Source organism: Numenius arquata, chromosome 4, assembly GCF_964106895.1.
Source record: "Numenius arquata chromosome 4, bNumArq3.hap1.1, whole genome shotgun sequence".
Lineage (NCBI taxonomy): Eukaryota > Metazoa > Chordata > Aves > Charadriiformes > Scolopacidae > Numenius > Numenius arquata.
In genome coordinates, this window is record NC_133579.1 from 70645033 (window position 1) to 70661451 (window position 16419).

The 16419-nt window shown below is 41.6% G+C and overlaps 1 protein-coding gene across 1 annotated transcript in view; it reads right to left on the reverse strand.

Moving 5' to 3' along the window:
• AMPH (amphiphysin) overlaps positions 1-16419 on the reverse strand; it is a 127523-nt gene that overhangs the window by 58871 nt on the left and 52233 nt on the right. Inside the window, exon 2 of the mRNA XM_074146254.1 lies at positions 8465-8545. Coding sequence (XP_074002355.1) covers positions 8465-8545 — 81 coding nt within the window. The remainder of the gene's footprint in view (positions 1-8464; positions 8546-16419) is intronic.

The window sequence follows — 16419 nt, forward strand, 5'->3', positions numbered from 1 at the left end:
TCACAGTCACGTTGTTTGGTAACAGTAGGCATGTTCTCACCGGACTCCAGCACCAGAAATCAGTGCTCTTAGCTCACCTGGTCAAACTCAACACACAAGTTACCAAAAATCTGTCAGGCAGGCAATCCTCTTCAACTGCACACAAGAGCAAGAGGCGCATGCTAACAACCCAAAACAACATCCCTCATTAGGAAAATAGACACAGCTCTCCACAGCGGTGCCCCAGACGACGACTTATTACTCTGAACACAGTCAGTGTTGCTGTCAGATCCCCTTTTCTACTCTCTGGTCTCATTACACGGTCGGTATTATGTAGCCGGTAAAGACACGTGCACCCAGTGAGATAAAGAGGCTCAATGTTTCAGGATCTTGTCATCTACAGCCACGGGTCTTACACACCTTTACAGCAGCATTAAGCCTTTTCAGTGCTACTGATTTCTTGTGTATGTTGAGGTTTGGTTTCCTTTCCAACGAATAGTATTTAAGAGTATCTTAGCACTGGAACTGAGACAAAGAGAGGCACAGCACCGTTGGCTGTAAGACTGACGAGACCTACAAAAACTTAATGACTAAAACCATAAAAAAACACATTGTTTGTGTCTTACCAGCTTTGGCTTCCTGATGCATTAGAAATATCTTTGCTTCCACTCAGAAATTAAAGGCCACCTTGTCTCCACAGAAGCTGGAATTGGATGACCTATTTGCTGGGCATCATTTATTCACAGCTTTCCAGGCAGAAGAGAAGAGTTTGATTTTTCTATCATGTCACATACAGGATGTAAACACAATACATCTTTACAGGAAAGGTCAGCACAGCATGTGCTTGATAACCAAAACCAAATAAATCACCCCACTTCAGCAAAAAGTCAAGAGCATTGTCAACGCTGAGCCTGGAGCACAGGTTAATTAATAACCTGCCCCATAGAAATGTAAAACAGATAATTATGAATGCAGCTCTAAGTCTAATACTGGAATTTTGTCTTTCTGTTGCTAAGATATCAGGGAGATAGCTCAAAAGAAAGCATTTTCTGTATCACCTAGAAGATATCCTTTATTGTAATGTGCAGTTATTAGCCAGCACATAAAGCAGCGCTGTCTCTCTGTTCGCAAACGCTTTAGGTAGTATTTACTGGTAGGTCTTTTAGGGAACTCAGAAGTATGAATCCAAAGGACTATTGCATTAAGTGAAGCTTAACAAAATAAGAGGCTATTGAGACAAATCCGTAATTCAGTATGAAATATATTTGCGTATACCAGAGTACCCTATTTCGCTATTTCTCAGTCTCCTTATAGTTCCTGGAACCGTCTCCCAAATTTTGGAATCTTTTTCTTAAAGAAATACATTTCTCCTTTTCTCTTTCTACAAGCTGTAAGAGACTTGGGTTTTGAATTATTTGTCTAGTGCACCATTTGAAAAAAGTTGGGTTTGCCACCTTCTCTGGAAAAACAGAGGTTTTTGACATTCCAGTACCTACCAGGACAGCACCAAACTTCTGGTCCGACTACTAAGAAGGCTCTAGAGTAAGAATTTCATGGTTCTAGTTATTAAGTAACATGATGAATTGAAGCAAACTGCATCAAATCCAACAGGCTCCTCTAAAGGTAACTCTAAAGGTAAAAAACAGTGAGCTCTGCCCCGTGTTAGTAGTGACTCCCAGTAGCCAGAGGAGAAAGCTCTGTGCCTGCAGTGATGCTTAACTAACCAACCCCCTTTTACTGGGCCAACAGTCTGTTTCTGATGAGGATGGAAGAGAAAACACTTGGCACCCTCCTTAAATGAAATTCCAGCCTTCTTGCCTCATAACTAAAGCTAGGATCCTACATTCATACCTATTACATCTTCCTACAAGCACAATCATGTCCTCAAAGCACGGCCCAGACTAGTGGTTTTAATGAAAATTTGGGGTGTGCAAAGACAGCAAGTGCAGAGTCTACAAGTCTATGGCTAAAAGTAATCTACACATACTAAATGTCGAGCTAGACTTTCTGAACATGTACTTGGCCTCTGTTTATGCCTACAACTGCATAACCAGAACTATATTCTTAAATAACATATATAAACTCTGTATTAACAGGTCTGGTGGAAAACTGTCCAGAACTGCTTGTTGTGAACTGCATCACATTCGATCCTTGTATTAAATCCCAGAGCTGGGCTATGTCAACTGTCCCCAGGGTCAGTTATTCCAAAGGGCTCCTGAAGAAACACATACTGCTTTAAAAACAGTCAGAAATATCTTGATTGTTCAACTGCATTGCCTGGGAGAAAACAATTAGCACAGCTACTAAAGCTGCAGAGGCATAATAGTTTATATCCAAGGGACAATCAAAACCAGCCCAGTGTGGCAATGGTTTAGACTTTAGATTTGGAGCAATCAAAAGGCAGAATCAAAAAAGCAAAATATCGGATCAGCCACTCTCTCCTTTGAAGTTAGGAATTAGCCGGAATGGATCTGGGCTGTTCCTGCAGAGATAGTTTTGTAGCATAAAAAAAGAGGACCTCACCTTCCTGCATATCCTGCCTGACTGGAATTTAATGAGATTGAGATGAGATTTCATGGTACATTATGTTTCTTCTTGTCTTGAGAAAATTGGCCCCTCAGACATAAGATAATTATTAAACATCCATTTCAGGATGAAATGGTAATCAGCAGAGAAAAACCCTCCCATAGCCCCCCAAACACTTTACACGTTGTATTGCTTGTCTTTGGCTTAGCGGTCATCCAGTATCTAAAGTATGCTCTGGGGCTGCCCCTGAAAAGATGCCTGTCTGATGCAGTGCCCCTGAATGCAAACACTTCTTGGCTCGCAGGAAAAAAAAGCTCCCTCACGCTAGTCTAGATTGTGTTTTCCTGTGTCCAGTTTACTTCAGAGTATCACGGACATCTATCATGGACAGCATTTGGCACCACCTTTGTTTAGGAAAGGAGTCTCCTATGGACAGAACGGTATTGAACCAACAATATGTTGCAGCTTAACAAGCACCAAGAATCCCCCCGCAGTTTAGTATGAGATTCCACAGACAACCAAGGAAATCGGAGTATCAGCTAAGGAGAAATAGTGCCTCACATTCAGTGTAATTTTAAAGCTTGCACTTTTTGTTTATTGCCTATATTCTTTTCTCCATCTCAAGACCAGTAAAATGAGGGGGTCTGAGGGGAGGACATAAGGTAGGTTTAAAGATGGTCAAATAGATATATGGGATTCCTAATAATTCCCAGAGAAAATAAGGCATTGGAGAACACAGATTGAATTTCACATGATTATAATACATATTGAAGCTCCCCTTCATCCACCATGTCCTTCGTTCAACTGCAGATTAAGACACCTATCACCGTCTGCATGAGTTGGGTGCCTCTCCTTGTCTTAGAGCCAATGTAGATCTCTTCAGTACAACCCGTGGAGTCAGGAGGGCAATTAAGAAAATCCTACAGTCAAACCCATTCGCTCAGCATAGCTGTCCAGAGCTGTTCGTGATACATCCACAAACGGCAAACACAACCGGTCCTAAGGGACCTGCCAGCTTTGTTGAACAGCATTCGATGATCTCAAAGGTCCCATCCAACCAAAAATATTCTGTGATTCTGGGATTTGGAAGCCAGGGAGGACGCACTAGGACCTCGCAAGTGGCAACAGATGCCAACATTTAGACAACTAACTCACAACCCTCAGAGATGGTGGGGCTGTGCCAAGAGCCACGAGTGACCCCAGTGCAGGCCATGCCCTCATTGACAGATGCCATCCTGCAGGGTCTGGGCCAGGCGGGCAGAGCCAGTAAGACGATTCACTGGCACCTCCTGACCTAGCAAGGGTTAGAACAAGGTCCGCGGTCTGTCTGGGAGATCCACATGGGAGCAACAGGAAGTACAGCTGAAGCATGGGTCCCCTAGGTAGGGGGACCAGCCTATGACATGGCTTAGGGAGGGACTGCGTGCCCAGGGGTGAGCTCAAATGGCACTCCTAGGCCCACATGCAGAGTTAGGGGGGCCCAGATGGGGCTGAACAGAGCAATTAAGGCCAAGAGATGCCCACAGAGAACTGAGGGGTTTCTGTCTTGGCTCTCCAGATCACACTGCCTGATTCAGCACAAGCATCTGGGAAGACCTAACTCAAACACAGACACACACGACCAGGTGTTGCGATCTCGAGCTGGATCACTCTCCAGGGGCAGGGTTCAGTTGCCAAAAATACACACATCTGTTGCCGCTGGAGGTGCCATGGGGTGCTCAAGAGGACCACAGAGCCAGGAGACATGATACAGGACTGTGGCCAAAGACATGTGCTTCTGGCTGGAGCAACAGCTGGGGACCAGGTGGGACACCGTGAGGCACATCTGGTGCCTACGTGTAGGTTGTTGAATCTCATCTTGGGTATCTCAACTCATGAATAAATTTTAAGAAGCCAGTGGCACATCTGATACAAAAAGAAGACTGAAATAAATGTTAATTGTCTCACAGAACAACTTTAAGACAACGTCACGCCCCAGCTGTAAGGCAGCTAAGCATGCTTGCATGAAATGAAGATCTGGCCAGGATAAATCTTTTCAGGACCCCTAACAATTACACCCAAAGAGCATCTCTTACTGCGAAGCATACATTAAGTAAAGCAGTCGACAGAAGCAGCTTCTGCTCACTCAACAGCAGCAAAAAAAAAAAAAAAAAAAAAAAGCTAAAAAGCTCTTCACTTCCATCTAATTCTATAAACTAGCAAGAACAGCACTTGACATTTTGCTTTATTCTGACAACCTCATGGGCAGCCGCTTTTGTAGTAGTAACTGCTATATATCTGTGTGTACATATACAATACAAAATGTTAATGGTTTTAAACAACAAGATATATTTTAACTCTCGCCTGTAAAATAAAAGAAGTCTCATAACTACATATGGAAAAATAATGAGAGGTAAATATGCGTAGACATGAAATAGAATATTCATCTCTTAGAAAAAATGAAGCAAGGCCTGTGAGTCATTAAAATATACTTGGGGATAAGGGAATTGCTACTACCTGTCAAAACAAGAAATGTAAGATGCAGTTGCTTGAACACCGCAATAGAGATGAAATTTCAGGTAAATCCCCAATAGACCTTGTATTTTCACAGTTGAGAGAAATATGCAGGAATTGTCTTTTTTTTTTACCCCCTTCTTTGAACTTCAGGGTCAATTAAGAGGCTGAGCACATCCACAATTAGCTGTGCAGAGAGAAGCGTTTAAGCCTCAAGAAATTTCCTGCAATATATATGACACAGGTTTTCAGTGTGAGTTCATATATGCTCTGTTTGTTCCACAACATTTAATTTAGAGGGGCAATTTTCAGTTTAGGACTTAAGTGGAAGGTGAATAACAGTTGCATTCACTGCTAAAAATCTAAATGTTTTTACTGTTCGTTTCAGCTGCAGTAGGTTACTGCTTCTGATAGGGAAAGTCCTGAGGCTCTGCAAAGCCACTGCGCTCTGTTCTCTCCAGACACAGGATGACTCAGTTTCTCCATAGTGACTCATCTGGGTAATTCAACTCTGGGCTGTCAAGTCTAGAAGGGGGTCTTATCCAGTTGTATTCACAAAGAGATGGGAACAGGTCACTGGGGAGTCTAAATGAGCTTTTACTACAGATAGTCCTTACACATAGCCTTCTGCTGAGTTTGGTACACACCTATCATCCAATCTGCTATTCAGGAAAGGAATAGCATGTTAAGATTTCAGTTTTTCAGTTATCTGTTTTCTGGATAAAGAGCACTATGCTCTCTTTCCTTTCACTATCCTTTCCCCGAGCAGAACTGGGACTCCTCATTTATTATCTTTGGAAAGTATTAATAAAAAGATCATTCTATACTTAAGACCAGTTGACTTCCCGAGTGTTGCAGGCTCAATAACGTGGGGAAGCAAGAAAAATAGACCATTTGCACAGCTTTCAGCTTACCGGGATCCCAAGAGTCCATGTGGCACCAGCTGCTACAAAAAATTTACAAAGAGACACAGGACTGAAGTGTCAGTCTTCCTCAAAACCAAATGTAGATAGGTGAGATGGCTAGGGAACAGCTAAATCACTGCTGAGAGAGACTGCAAGAAACAAGTTTGGACCTTCTCTCAAACCACTCCTGCCATAGAAAAGCCTGGCTAGGTCAGCAACCACCACAGAGACAAATAATCGTGGAGGGAACTGCAAGAGATGGGACAGCCTCTAACAGGTGGTTCTGCTTGCAAGCCACCTGAATGGCCCACACCAACAGTTTGGTGGTCCTCAGCACAAGGACCAATCACTCAGACAGCCTTTTTAGTCTTTAATACCTATAATTTAATTTTTTCTTCTTCTAAAGGCTCTAGAGTTGCAGAGACAATCTTGAAAGTAGGACTGAACGTAAACCAAGAAGAGATGGCCACCTGAGTTCACAGAAGACAGCAGTTCTGCAAGGTATTAATCAGTAAGAGAGATAATTCAGATGCACATTGTAATGCTTCGTATCTTTGTACTGCTAGGAATTTGTAGATCAAAGCATGGACAAAACTAATAAAGTTTAAGCAATTTATATGCTTCTGACTGGTGAACACGACAGAAATAGTTTTTGCAGCATTTCTTTGCAGCACAACGTAACTCTTTGAGAGCACATCCAGCAGGAGCACGGTACACACATGTGATTAGTTGAATAAATGTACAAATAAATGGTCTCTCTCATTTGGTGCGCCAGTGGACCTAGCCTAATCTGCACGTGCTACTCAAGAGAGTTGTGGTAGTTCCCTCAGCACTCACTCCTCTCCTGGCCCCAAGTCACATTCACATCCAGATTTAGCATCACGCAATTCCTGCAGAATCCTTGACTTCTTATTACTGCCTCTGTACATCAAAGGAGGAGGAAATATAGAGGAAGACATGCTAAGATCCTCCTTAGCCCTTTCAGATGAAAATCACCATTACAGAAAATTCTTGGTAAAGGACAGAAAAAAACCAAACACTTGAGACATGATTTTGCTAAAAAAGACTTTTTTTTTTTTCTCTCTTTCATCTCTCTATTTTAACGTCACTCAGAATTTTTAGCTAAAAAAATATCCCACAAAACTGTTTCCTCAAGGGCATGCTCCAGCTACACCTAGTAAGAACCTTACAGATGCACCTTATTTCTAGTAACACAGCTACTAGCTGTGCAAACAGCTGGAATATTGACAGCAAGGATGAGAATAAACATAAGGACAAGCAAGAAGAAAGAAATGCTCCATTGATATCCCAGCATACTTGGGAAAGAGGAAGGGGAAGGAAAGGGAACATATGACATCTCTGCAGGGTTTCCAAGCTTCTGAGCGCTTCTTCAGGCCTATTAAAACCCACCATCTTCCTGACCTCAATAAATTTGAGGGAGGAAACCCCCTCCTCAGAGAAAGAGATTCTTTTACTTCCTGTCATCATCATCTTCAGGGAAGAGCGAAGATCTACACAGCCCAGTGGCTCCTGAAACCTCCCTCCCTTCTACGTCAAGGGGAAAATAAAAGCTAAAGTGACCATAAGATGCAAAAGAGTTAATAAGCATCCCAGCAGTGAGGATGGAGGGTTTGTGTTTACATGGGAAGGACAGAAGTACGTGTGGTAGATAGGACTGATTCAGGGCAGAAACTGCAAACACTGACACGAGCCAGTTTTTGCATCGTGTGAAATTCGCAGGAGCAGTTTTCTCACCCTCCAGTGCCTTTCTATATGAGCTCTAAATGACAGCTCATAAAGATAACAGATACCTCAGTTCATACTTACATAACAAGACAATTTTCTTGGTGGCATTAATACAGCTCATGATAGGCATTAATTTCTACTAGAAAGCTACTATATAATTAATCGCAATTAGTCACCTTGGAGCCAAAAAGTCTGTCCAACAGAGCAAGGGGTAGTTGAGGTTAGAATTTAGGATTGCATTGGGAGTAGATTATAAACTCTTTGAGGCACCTTCGTTTGTTTTCATGTGTTGTGTTTACAACATTAGGAGCAATTGGCAGCTGCTGCATCAGCGCTGCCACCACAGCCCCCTGCGCCCACAGGCGGTGTAACAACACACAGCAGTCTGAAACTGCCCATCTATTCGCTTCCTATAAAACCAGCATTACTCTATACAACCGATGAAAGCAATCCACAAAATGAAACCAAGGAAACACATCTCTGTAAGAGGGCAATTACAAAACCGTGTTTAGTCAGGGTTGAATTCTGTTCTCAATTATGCTGTTGAAAGCGTACCGTCTCTCCGCTGATCCCAAGCGGTTCTAGCATGATGGTGTTACATATGATTACGATATGTCCTTTTATTATGAGTGCATTTCTTAGCCCTCTGCATTCACAAATCCAACTGTTTTTTCCATTTGAAAACAGCAGAACAAAATCTTATACCCCCCCCCCAAATTATCTTTTTACCTGTAACACCTTCTTCAAAACCAGCAAGTTCAGATACACTGCGTTCTTCTTAAGACACAATTAAAGAAATTAGAAAAGTAACTGACCTCTTGCCGTTTGAAATTTTGAACGTATTCTTCAAACTGTTCATCTTTTGTTTCGTCTGCTTTTCCTAGTTTTTGAAGTACCTGTATTGAAAATAAAAAGGAATAACTTAATGTTTATGCCGCAAAAACAAAGACACTGCTACTTGCAACACTTCTGTAGCTCATACAACTTGTGTGCACGAGTGTTGCATGCACTGCTGTTTCTGAAGTTTGCACGGGAAACCATTGTGTCAAAATAAAAAAAAAAAAAAAAGGATAAAAGCAGGAGTATGGCATGTGGATGTGTGTGTGGAAATAGACTTCAAAGTATGGAGTCCTTGAGGGGGGGGTATCTGGGGTTTTTTTTTAATGAAGCAACTTATCTTTTAGCTAGGAATCCCAGGGTTTCAAAGGGAGGAAGAATGAGAGAAATTTGCTGGAACTGCAACTTGTCCTCCCATTCAGAGAGAGAGGGGAAAAAAAATAAATAATCAAATTGCATTAGGTTTTTCTTCTGTTTATGGCTCATTACATCGAATGGTATTAACATCATCCTTATCTGCATGGTTTTCCACATAAATCACAGAGAATAAAGAACTGTAAGGTCGCATGAGAAATGGTTAGAGCCGATGCTTATTTGAAACTTGTACTGATGTTCATTATTTGCTTCCCTCATTAATTCAGAAGTGGATTGTCATCCACTAGATAATAAATATACTGCCATATGTCAGCAGTAAGGGCTATTCATGTGATCGCAATCTCAAATGTAATTTGACACAGCTACACTTTACGCTGTGTTCAACTACAATAAATGCATTCTATTATTAAATCCTGGCACTATCTATTCATTTTAATATTGAAGACTTACACATAGCTGCAAATAGGCTTCGCCCTTCTTGTCAAGCAACCCCCAAACCTATATAAGAGTACTTGCATGCAGCAGGATGAACCATCTCACACGGTGATGTTCAGATTGCTCTCCCATGACAAATTGACCAATCTTGACATTTTCACAGGAAAAAACAAAGCCAAACAAATTTTTTAAAACCCCACAAAATAGAAACAGTAGCAATTAACTGATTCTATATACGAACATATAAACCTACCATACCACCACCTATTCTCAAAACAAAGACTGTACAGCTCCAGCCCTGGCACGTTCTCTCTCTGACCACCTGCTTCTCCCGACCCCAACCAGCCCCACAGCACAAAACCAGGCTGCACAAAGGTGGGGAGAGCATTGCCACCACAGAAACTGGAGGTCAAGATGATGATGATGAAGGTGATGTGACACTACCCGTGGACCTGGCATGTGGTACTTCAAGGACGTTTTGACACAATTACAGCGGAAAGGCAGAAAGAATGACATCAGAGAGGAAAAAAAGACCAAAACCAGCCTTTTGATGTCAATAGCTATGTATCAGCTTTTCATTTCCCTGGCTCATTTGGCCATTTTGGGCTGCTTTTAAGCCTGCTGACTAGTCCTAAAGACCTCATACACTCTCATCACCAACTGCTTCATAAAATATTTAAAACTATCACAGATGGTTTTACAGAGGAATTATTTAATTTAACATCTCAAATCATCACAGACCTTCACATTGCTCCTTGTCACCAGTGAGCCAAACAGCCTGCCCCCGACTGCGGCATGACTTTGATCCCCGCCAGGCGTCTCTCTGAAAAATCCAACATTTCCTTTTCAAAGAGGCGGCTGCCAGGTAAGGCTCCTGACCACAGCAATACATTCAAATCATGTTCACAGGAACAAGTGGCAGGCAGGTTAACTGTAGTCTGAGCGATTCCTAACACAGGTAACCAACCGCAGCAAGGAAGGTTACCATGATGAACTCTCTTCTTTTTCCCAAAATATCAATGGCACACATCCACCTCTCCAGACATGCAATTGGGCCCAACAGCGCAAGGCTCGGAAGGGAACAACATACCTCTCACAGCACCTACCTCCTACGGTTTAGGGTTTTTTCATCCTATATCCAACTTTCAATTTCTCTACAGGTATTTAGCTGAACTGAGACTAAAATGCAGTGTTAGAACTTGGCCTCTGCAAACTCCAACCCTAATCTTAATCCAGGGTTACACTAAATAATCATTAATAACATAGCTTCCCAACTTTCCTGATCCTTACCCAAACCGGAACCACAGATACGTCACATGGTTGGATCTAGAAGTTCCAAGCCAGTGGCTTGGCATAAGCTAATGATACTTGCCCTCGTGGAAGTCCTGCAGCCCACGCCATACACACAGATAACTGATTCACTCACTCATTTCCTAAATACAATCCTAATCCCACCCCCACAGTTCTATATAAAGACAGCGTAGCAGACAGGGACTAGACTAAACCATTCCTTACAGGTCCCTTTAGATCCCATCCATATAGCCCCATGGACCACTGAACGTGTAGCTCAGCCTTTCCCAACCAACCTAATTGTAAGCACAACTTTACCAGGGTAGTCTAAACAGAGAGATGACCAGACTGAAGCTAAGTCTTCAAAACTGATCCATCTTTCATGCACTTCTGTCTCAAAGTGGAAGTTTCTTGTCAACAGAAGTCTGTAGTTTGTAGTTTATTTTTGGTCACCACCTATAGGGTGTCTTTGGGGTAGGGTTAAGACCAGATGAAGGCTTCTCTACAGTACACACAGGTTCCTCTAACTCCAACCCCTCTTGTGGACAGGCTGAAATAAATTTAGACACATTGTACATCTCAGTATTCAGAGTATCTGTGTCTAGATTAGAGCCAGGGTCTTGTTTAGGGCTAGGATTAGGAAAAGGCAAGCAAACAGCCCATGAGCATTAGGTTTAGATACTGGTCAAGAGAAAATAGACTGAAAAAGCCCAGGTTACTGGAAAGCATCTGATGGCCCTAAAAGGTAAAATGAAGGTTGTGCTCAGGAGCAGCAAGTGCCTAACCTCCCCCCTAAGCCTCAGTTCAGCCACCCTTCTAGACAGGGATTAGATTTAGTTCACAGGAATAGCTCAGTTTATTGGTGGCCCCTGAGGACAGGAGAAGGGTAGATGGACAATGTTTTATAAAAGCCTTGGAGTGCTCTACAACATGCCAAAGAAAGGAAATCTGGATGGATAAGTAGCTAATATTTTATTTTAGGTGCATGTGGTAAGTAACACATACCGTGGATTTGGATTCAGGCATTAGAAAGAGCAGAGGAACCAAAGCTGTTGCTGAACGTTCAATGGCCTGTCAGGCTCAGAGGAGGCCTGGACTCGGAGAGGGCAGGTGGCTAGGATTTATTTCTTTTTTCATAGCATGCCCATGCAGAGAAATAATGTTTGGGGTCAGGGTTAAGAACATCTACTAATGTTTACGAAAAGCCTATACCATTTAAATTAAAATAATTTAAAAAAAATTAAAGAAATAGACATGAACTAAATCTCAATAAATGTTCTACAGTCAAGTATTCAGTAGTCTTCTGCAGACTGTAAAAAATAGCTGGCTAACATGACCACCCTATCCATAATACCGGTAAAAAGCTACTCCCTTTCATATAATTAGCCTAAATCAGCTACCAGTAAGTTTTCTCTTAAAATGCCATAAAAAAGACAAAAAAAAAATATACAGACAGAATTTGAAACAGCTGCTTTCTTTTTCTCTTAGTTTAACTGTGGTCTCCAAACATGATATTGTACAATTTGCTTAACGCACTGAATTACATTAAGGATCTAAAATGAATATCAGTGTTGACTCAGCATGTCACTAAGAACACATGAACTAAATAATTAAGTCCAATTAGCATTGAGAATGAAGTCAAAGCTAAATTTGATCTGATGGTAAACCTAGATGCTGTTGAGTGAATATACGTAGAGAAGAATTGTCTGGCAATGTGGTACTGAGATAAATAAATGACAGAATCTACACAAACACGTAATATTTGAGTAAGGGCATCAAGCATGTCTGATATCGTTCAAAAGAGTACATGCCTAGATACAAAATGCAAGAATATTTCCATTTGGGGATGTTGCATCTTCAGTAAACCTTCCAGAAGATAGAAAGCTAAACAGTTCCCCCTTGAAGTCTTCTAAGTGGTTTCATTTACCAAATAATACATTTCAGTTCTACGAGGATCTGAAGCGTTAGGAAGACAATTTGCTGTCAGTAATTTGCTCATCTTGAATTAAAATGATCAATTTTACAATGGCTGTGACGTTAAATGTTGCTGTCTGAAACACGCCAATGAGAGGAAACTAATATAATAGAAAAACTCACAGACGAGCTTGAGTAAGCTTGATTACATTGAAAACTCATGTCTCACGCCAAGGATGACAGTGTTATAATAGCTTCTGAGACTACCACCCTGATAGACCTATCCATCCTCTCCTAAAAAAGTTTCTGAGAGTATCGCAACTCAAGGAAAGAAAAAGAAATAAACAAAGAAAGAAAAGAGATTGATTCTCTGATATAAACTGTGGCCACCCAGGAGCTGCTTTAAGAGCAGCTCAGGTCCCTGCACAGCAGCAGCGGGGTGGACAGTAGTTGACAGTGACCTCATCAGACACCCCAACATGCATCATCCCCAGTCACGCGTCAGTATTCCTAAAGAACGACCAACGTGTTCAAAACCACTGTCCTGGTTTGAGGTAAAACAGAACTAATTTTCCGTTCAGTAATTTTACCTTTCTAGCTGGGCCTCTTCTAACTAACTAAACTCTGAAATTAACAGCATATTGTTCAGAAACTGCTCACTCTCATAGTGATAAGACCTGATAATACCAAGGAATGGCATGCAGAGAGGCCCTTGCTTATACTTATTGCTATAACAACTAAAGTCAGGTGAATTTGTTATTTGCCCCATTGAAGGGTCGGAAGCCGAAAAGCGTAGAGGGGTCACACCTGTAGAGAGGAGTGGACAGGAGAGGTGACCCAAAACTGACCAACTGGGGTATTCCATCCCATCTGCATCATGGTCAGTATAAAAGCTGAGGGATCAAAGGGTCAACTCTCTTCCTTCAACGGCCGACATCCGAGGAGGACCCTGTCTGTTCGTCTGCCTTTGATCCCGATCCAAGCATTCCTGACTCCAGATCCAGAATCCAGCTCCTGTCCATCACTGAGTCCAGTCTGGGACTTTCCCCTGTGCCTGCTGGTGACGTGATCATCATCCTGGGAGCTTGATATGGTTTTGTATATAATGTATACTTTTTTCTTTTTTCTTGTGGCCAGCTTTGGAGTCCTCAACACAGGAAGGACATGGACCTGTTGGAACAGGTCCAGCGGAGGGCCACGAAGATGATCAGAGGGATGGAGCACCTCTCCTATGAAGACAGGCTGAGAGAGCTGGGGTTGTTCAGCCTGGAGAAGAGAAGGCTCTGGGGAGACCTCATAGCAGCCTTCCAATATCTGAAAGGAGCCTACAGGAGAGCCGGAGAGGGACTCTTTGTCAGGAGATGTAGTGACAGGACAAGGGGTACTGGTTTTAAATTGGAAGAGGGGAGAATTAGATTAAATATTAGGAGGAAATTCTTTCCTGTGAGGGTGGTGAAGCACTGGAACAGGTTGCCCAGGGAAGTTGTGGATGCCCCATCCCTGGCAGTGTTTAAGGCCAGACTGGATGGGGCTTTGAGCAACCTGGTCTGCTGGGAGGTGTCCCTGCCCATGTCAGGGGGGTTGGAACTTGATGATCTTTAAGGTCCCTTCCAACTCTAACCATTCTATGATTCTTTTTTTTTTCCTTCTCTTATTTATTAATATTTTCATTAGTTTAGTTTTTTTCTAAACTCATAAATCTCTTTTATCTCTTCCTCTCCTCTCTTTTCCTTAGAGGGGGGAGGGAGGGGACATCTGTTGTTCTGATTGGTCAATCTGGTCAAAACCACAACAACCACTCAGGGTGGGAAGACAGGACTACCCAGGATAAGACTTTATCAGAACTTCCCAGGACTCCTGAAACAATGAAAAAGCTAAACTCGTCTAATTCGCCATGAGTAGCACTATTTAAGGATATTACAGAATAATCCCAGTATGAAAAGCGAGACAAACACTTGTGAGAGTCCAAAAACGTTGTCATGGTCTCACTTTTGAGAATACACAAAATCTTTTGAGAATAGCAAAGTGCTCCAGATCTCAGCAGATGCAAACTCATGAATCTACAATGCTGTTCCACACCACTTTTTTCTAATACCATTCTCTGCTACAACCTGTGAAAGAAATACTAGGATTCAGCTTTCCAAAGGAGTTTCAGGATGGTACTTCTGGGCAGAAACTGGTTGAAATGAAAGCAGACCATTCAGGACAACTCATTTTAGAGTTACGCGATACCAACGTGCAAAATATCATATAGACTTCATGCTCACAAAACTGAAAGAAGTATTTGGTCAATACAAAATAGCAGCTTTGAAAGAAGCTTCTTATGATGCACAACAAGAATGCTTATCTGAGGTGAAAAAAAGAAACACAATGGGATAAGTCTGAGGAAAACATGACTGTATTTCAACTTACCCAACTACAAAAGAGTATACAACTCCTAAGGCAAACATACAATGACGCCAAGCTTACCACAGCCTGAGAGTAATTCCAGATAGACAGACAACTCTACTCCACCAACCCCAAACCAACCCTCTCCCCCCCAAAAAACCTACACAGGCAGTGCCAAGTTTAAAAAGACTTTTTTTTTTCATGTGATGGGATGCTATACAAAGCATCCAACAGCACACAACCATAAAAAAGTGTCCAATTTGAAAAGTTAAGCATGATCCATGATTCCAGCTGGTATTTGAGAAGTGCAGAAATGAAGTTTAAGAAACCCCGTTTGTCCCAGAAATAAAAGCTAGCTTGGAAGACAACATATCAAAGTATGAAGCCTAGAACAGATCTGGTTCCAAAACATACCTACTGACTCTCACTCAAGCGTGAGAGCTGGGTGTTAAACACAAGAGAAAGAACAAATACTGAAGACTCACTGAAGCCACACGAGATTCCCACCTCCTCACCATTAGCTCCTGGGTAGCTGAAGTGAAACCAGAGGGAGAACCCTCTACAAGGATGTGACTTGGTTGTTCCCCTGCAAAGCAGGGCAGGAAGAGATACTGAATTGGATTAAAGATACATAAGTCTAAAGCTGATGGAACTACATGTTTAGTTCAACTAATAGAAAGTCTCCTCTCCAAAGAGGTAACACTCCTATCTAACTACTCAGGATCTACTTTGGTGACGTTTAAAAACAGAACAAAACTTTTTAACCATGACTTCAAAGTCTACAGTCTTATCCTGCCTCCATTTCACTCCAGCACTGAAATCTCAAAATATGTTCATAAAAAGAAGACAAGCAGAGAGGTAGTTTTCAATATTGCTATATGGTGGGATTAAAATACGCACAATGTAGTTCATAAAAATTAGACAGAATTTCCTAATTTGAAAAATAATAAATAAAAGACATTTGAAAAACTGGTTAAATTTTTCTCTAGTGTTGTATTTTGTTTTCTCTTTCCCTTTCAGGGTTTGGGGTTTTTTTGAGCAAAGTTAGAACGGTATATAAGTAATAAGCATTTTAAAAATATAAAGTCCAAGAACTTTTTGGTACTGTATTAATTTCTGCAGAAATTAATTTACATAAAATACAACTTGAAGTCTCAGAGTACGTGTGCAAAGCAATTGTTACTTTCAAAGGTAGGGAAAGTGAGTCATGGGGTAAACAAGGTGGGGTTTGTTTAGGGTTTTTTTCAGGTTTTTTGCTCCAAGAATTTCCATTTGAGTGCACTGGAGTAAGTTTCTGACGAACCAGAGCAAAAGTTCAACATTCATTTGTTTTCATGCTAATAAGTTAGGCAGCTGAGCACTTTAGGGATAAAAAACCCCAGTATTTAAGACTTTCTTTTTAGGGTTAAAGCCTTGGCTTTCCAAACCAGCTCAGTTTTTTGGCCCATAAGATTTTGTAAAGTTCGTAGATCAACAACAAGAACTTACCCAATAACTATAAATTACCATTTTAGCAGGGAGTTAAGATACA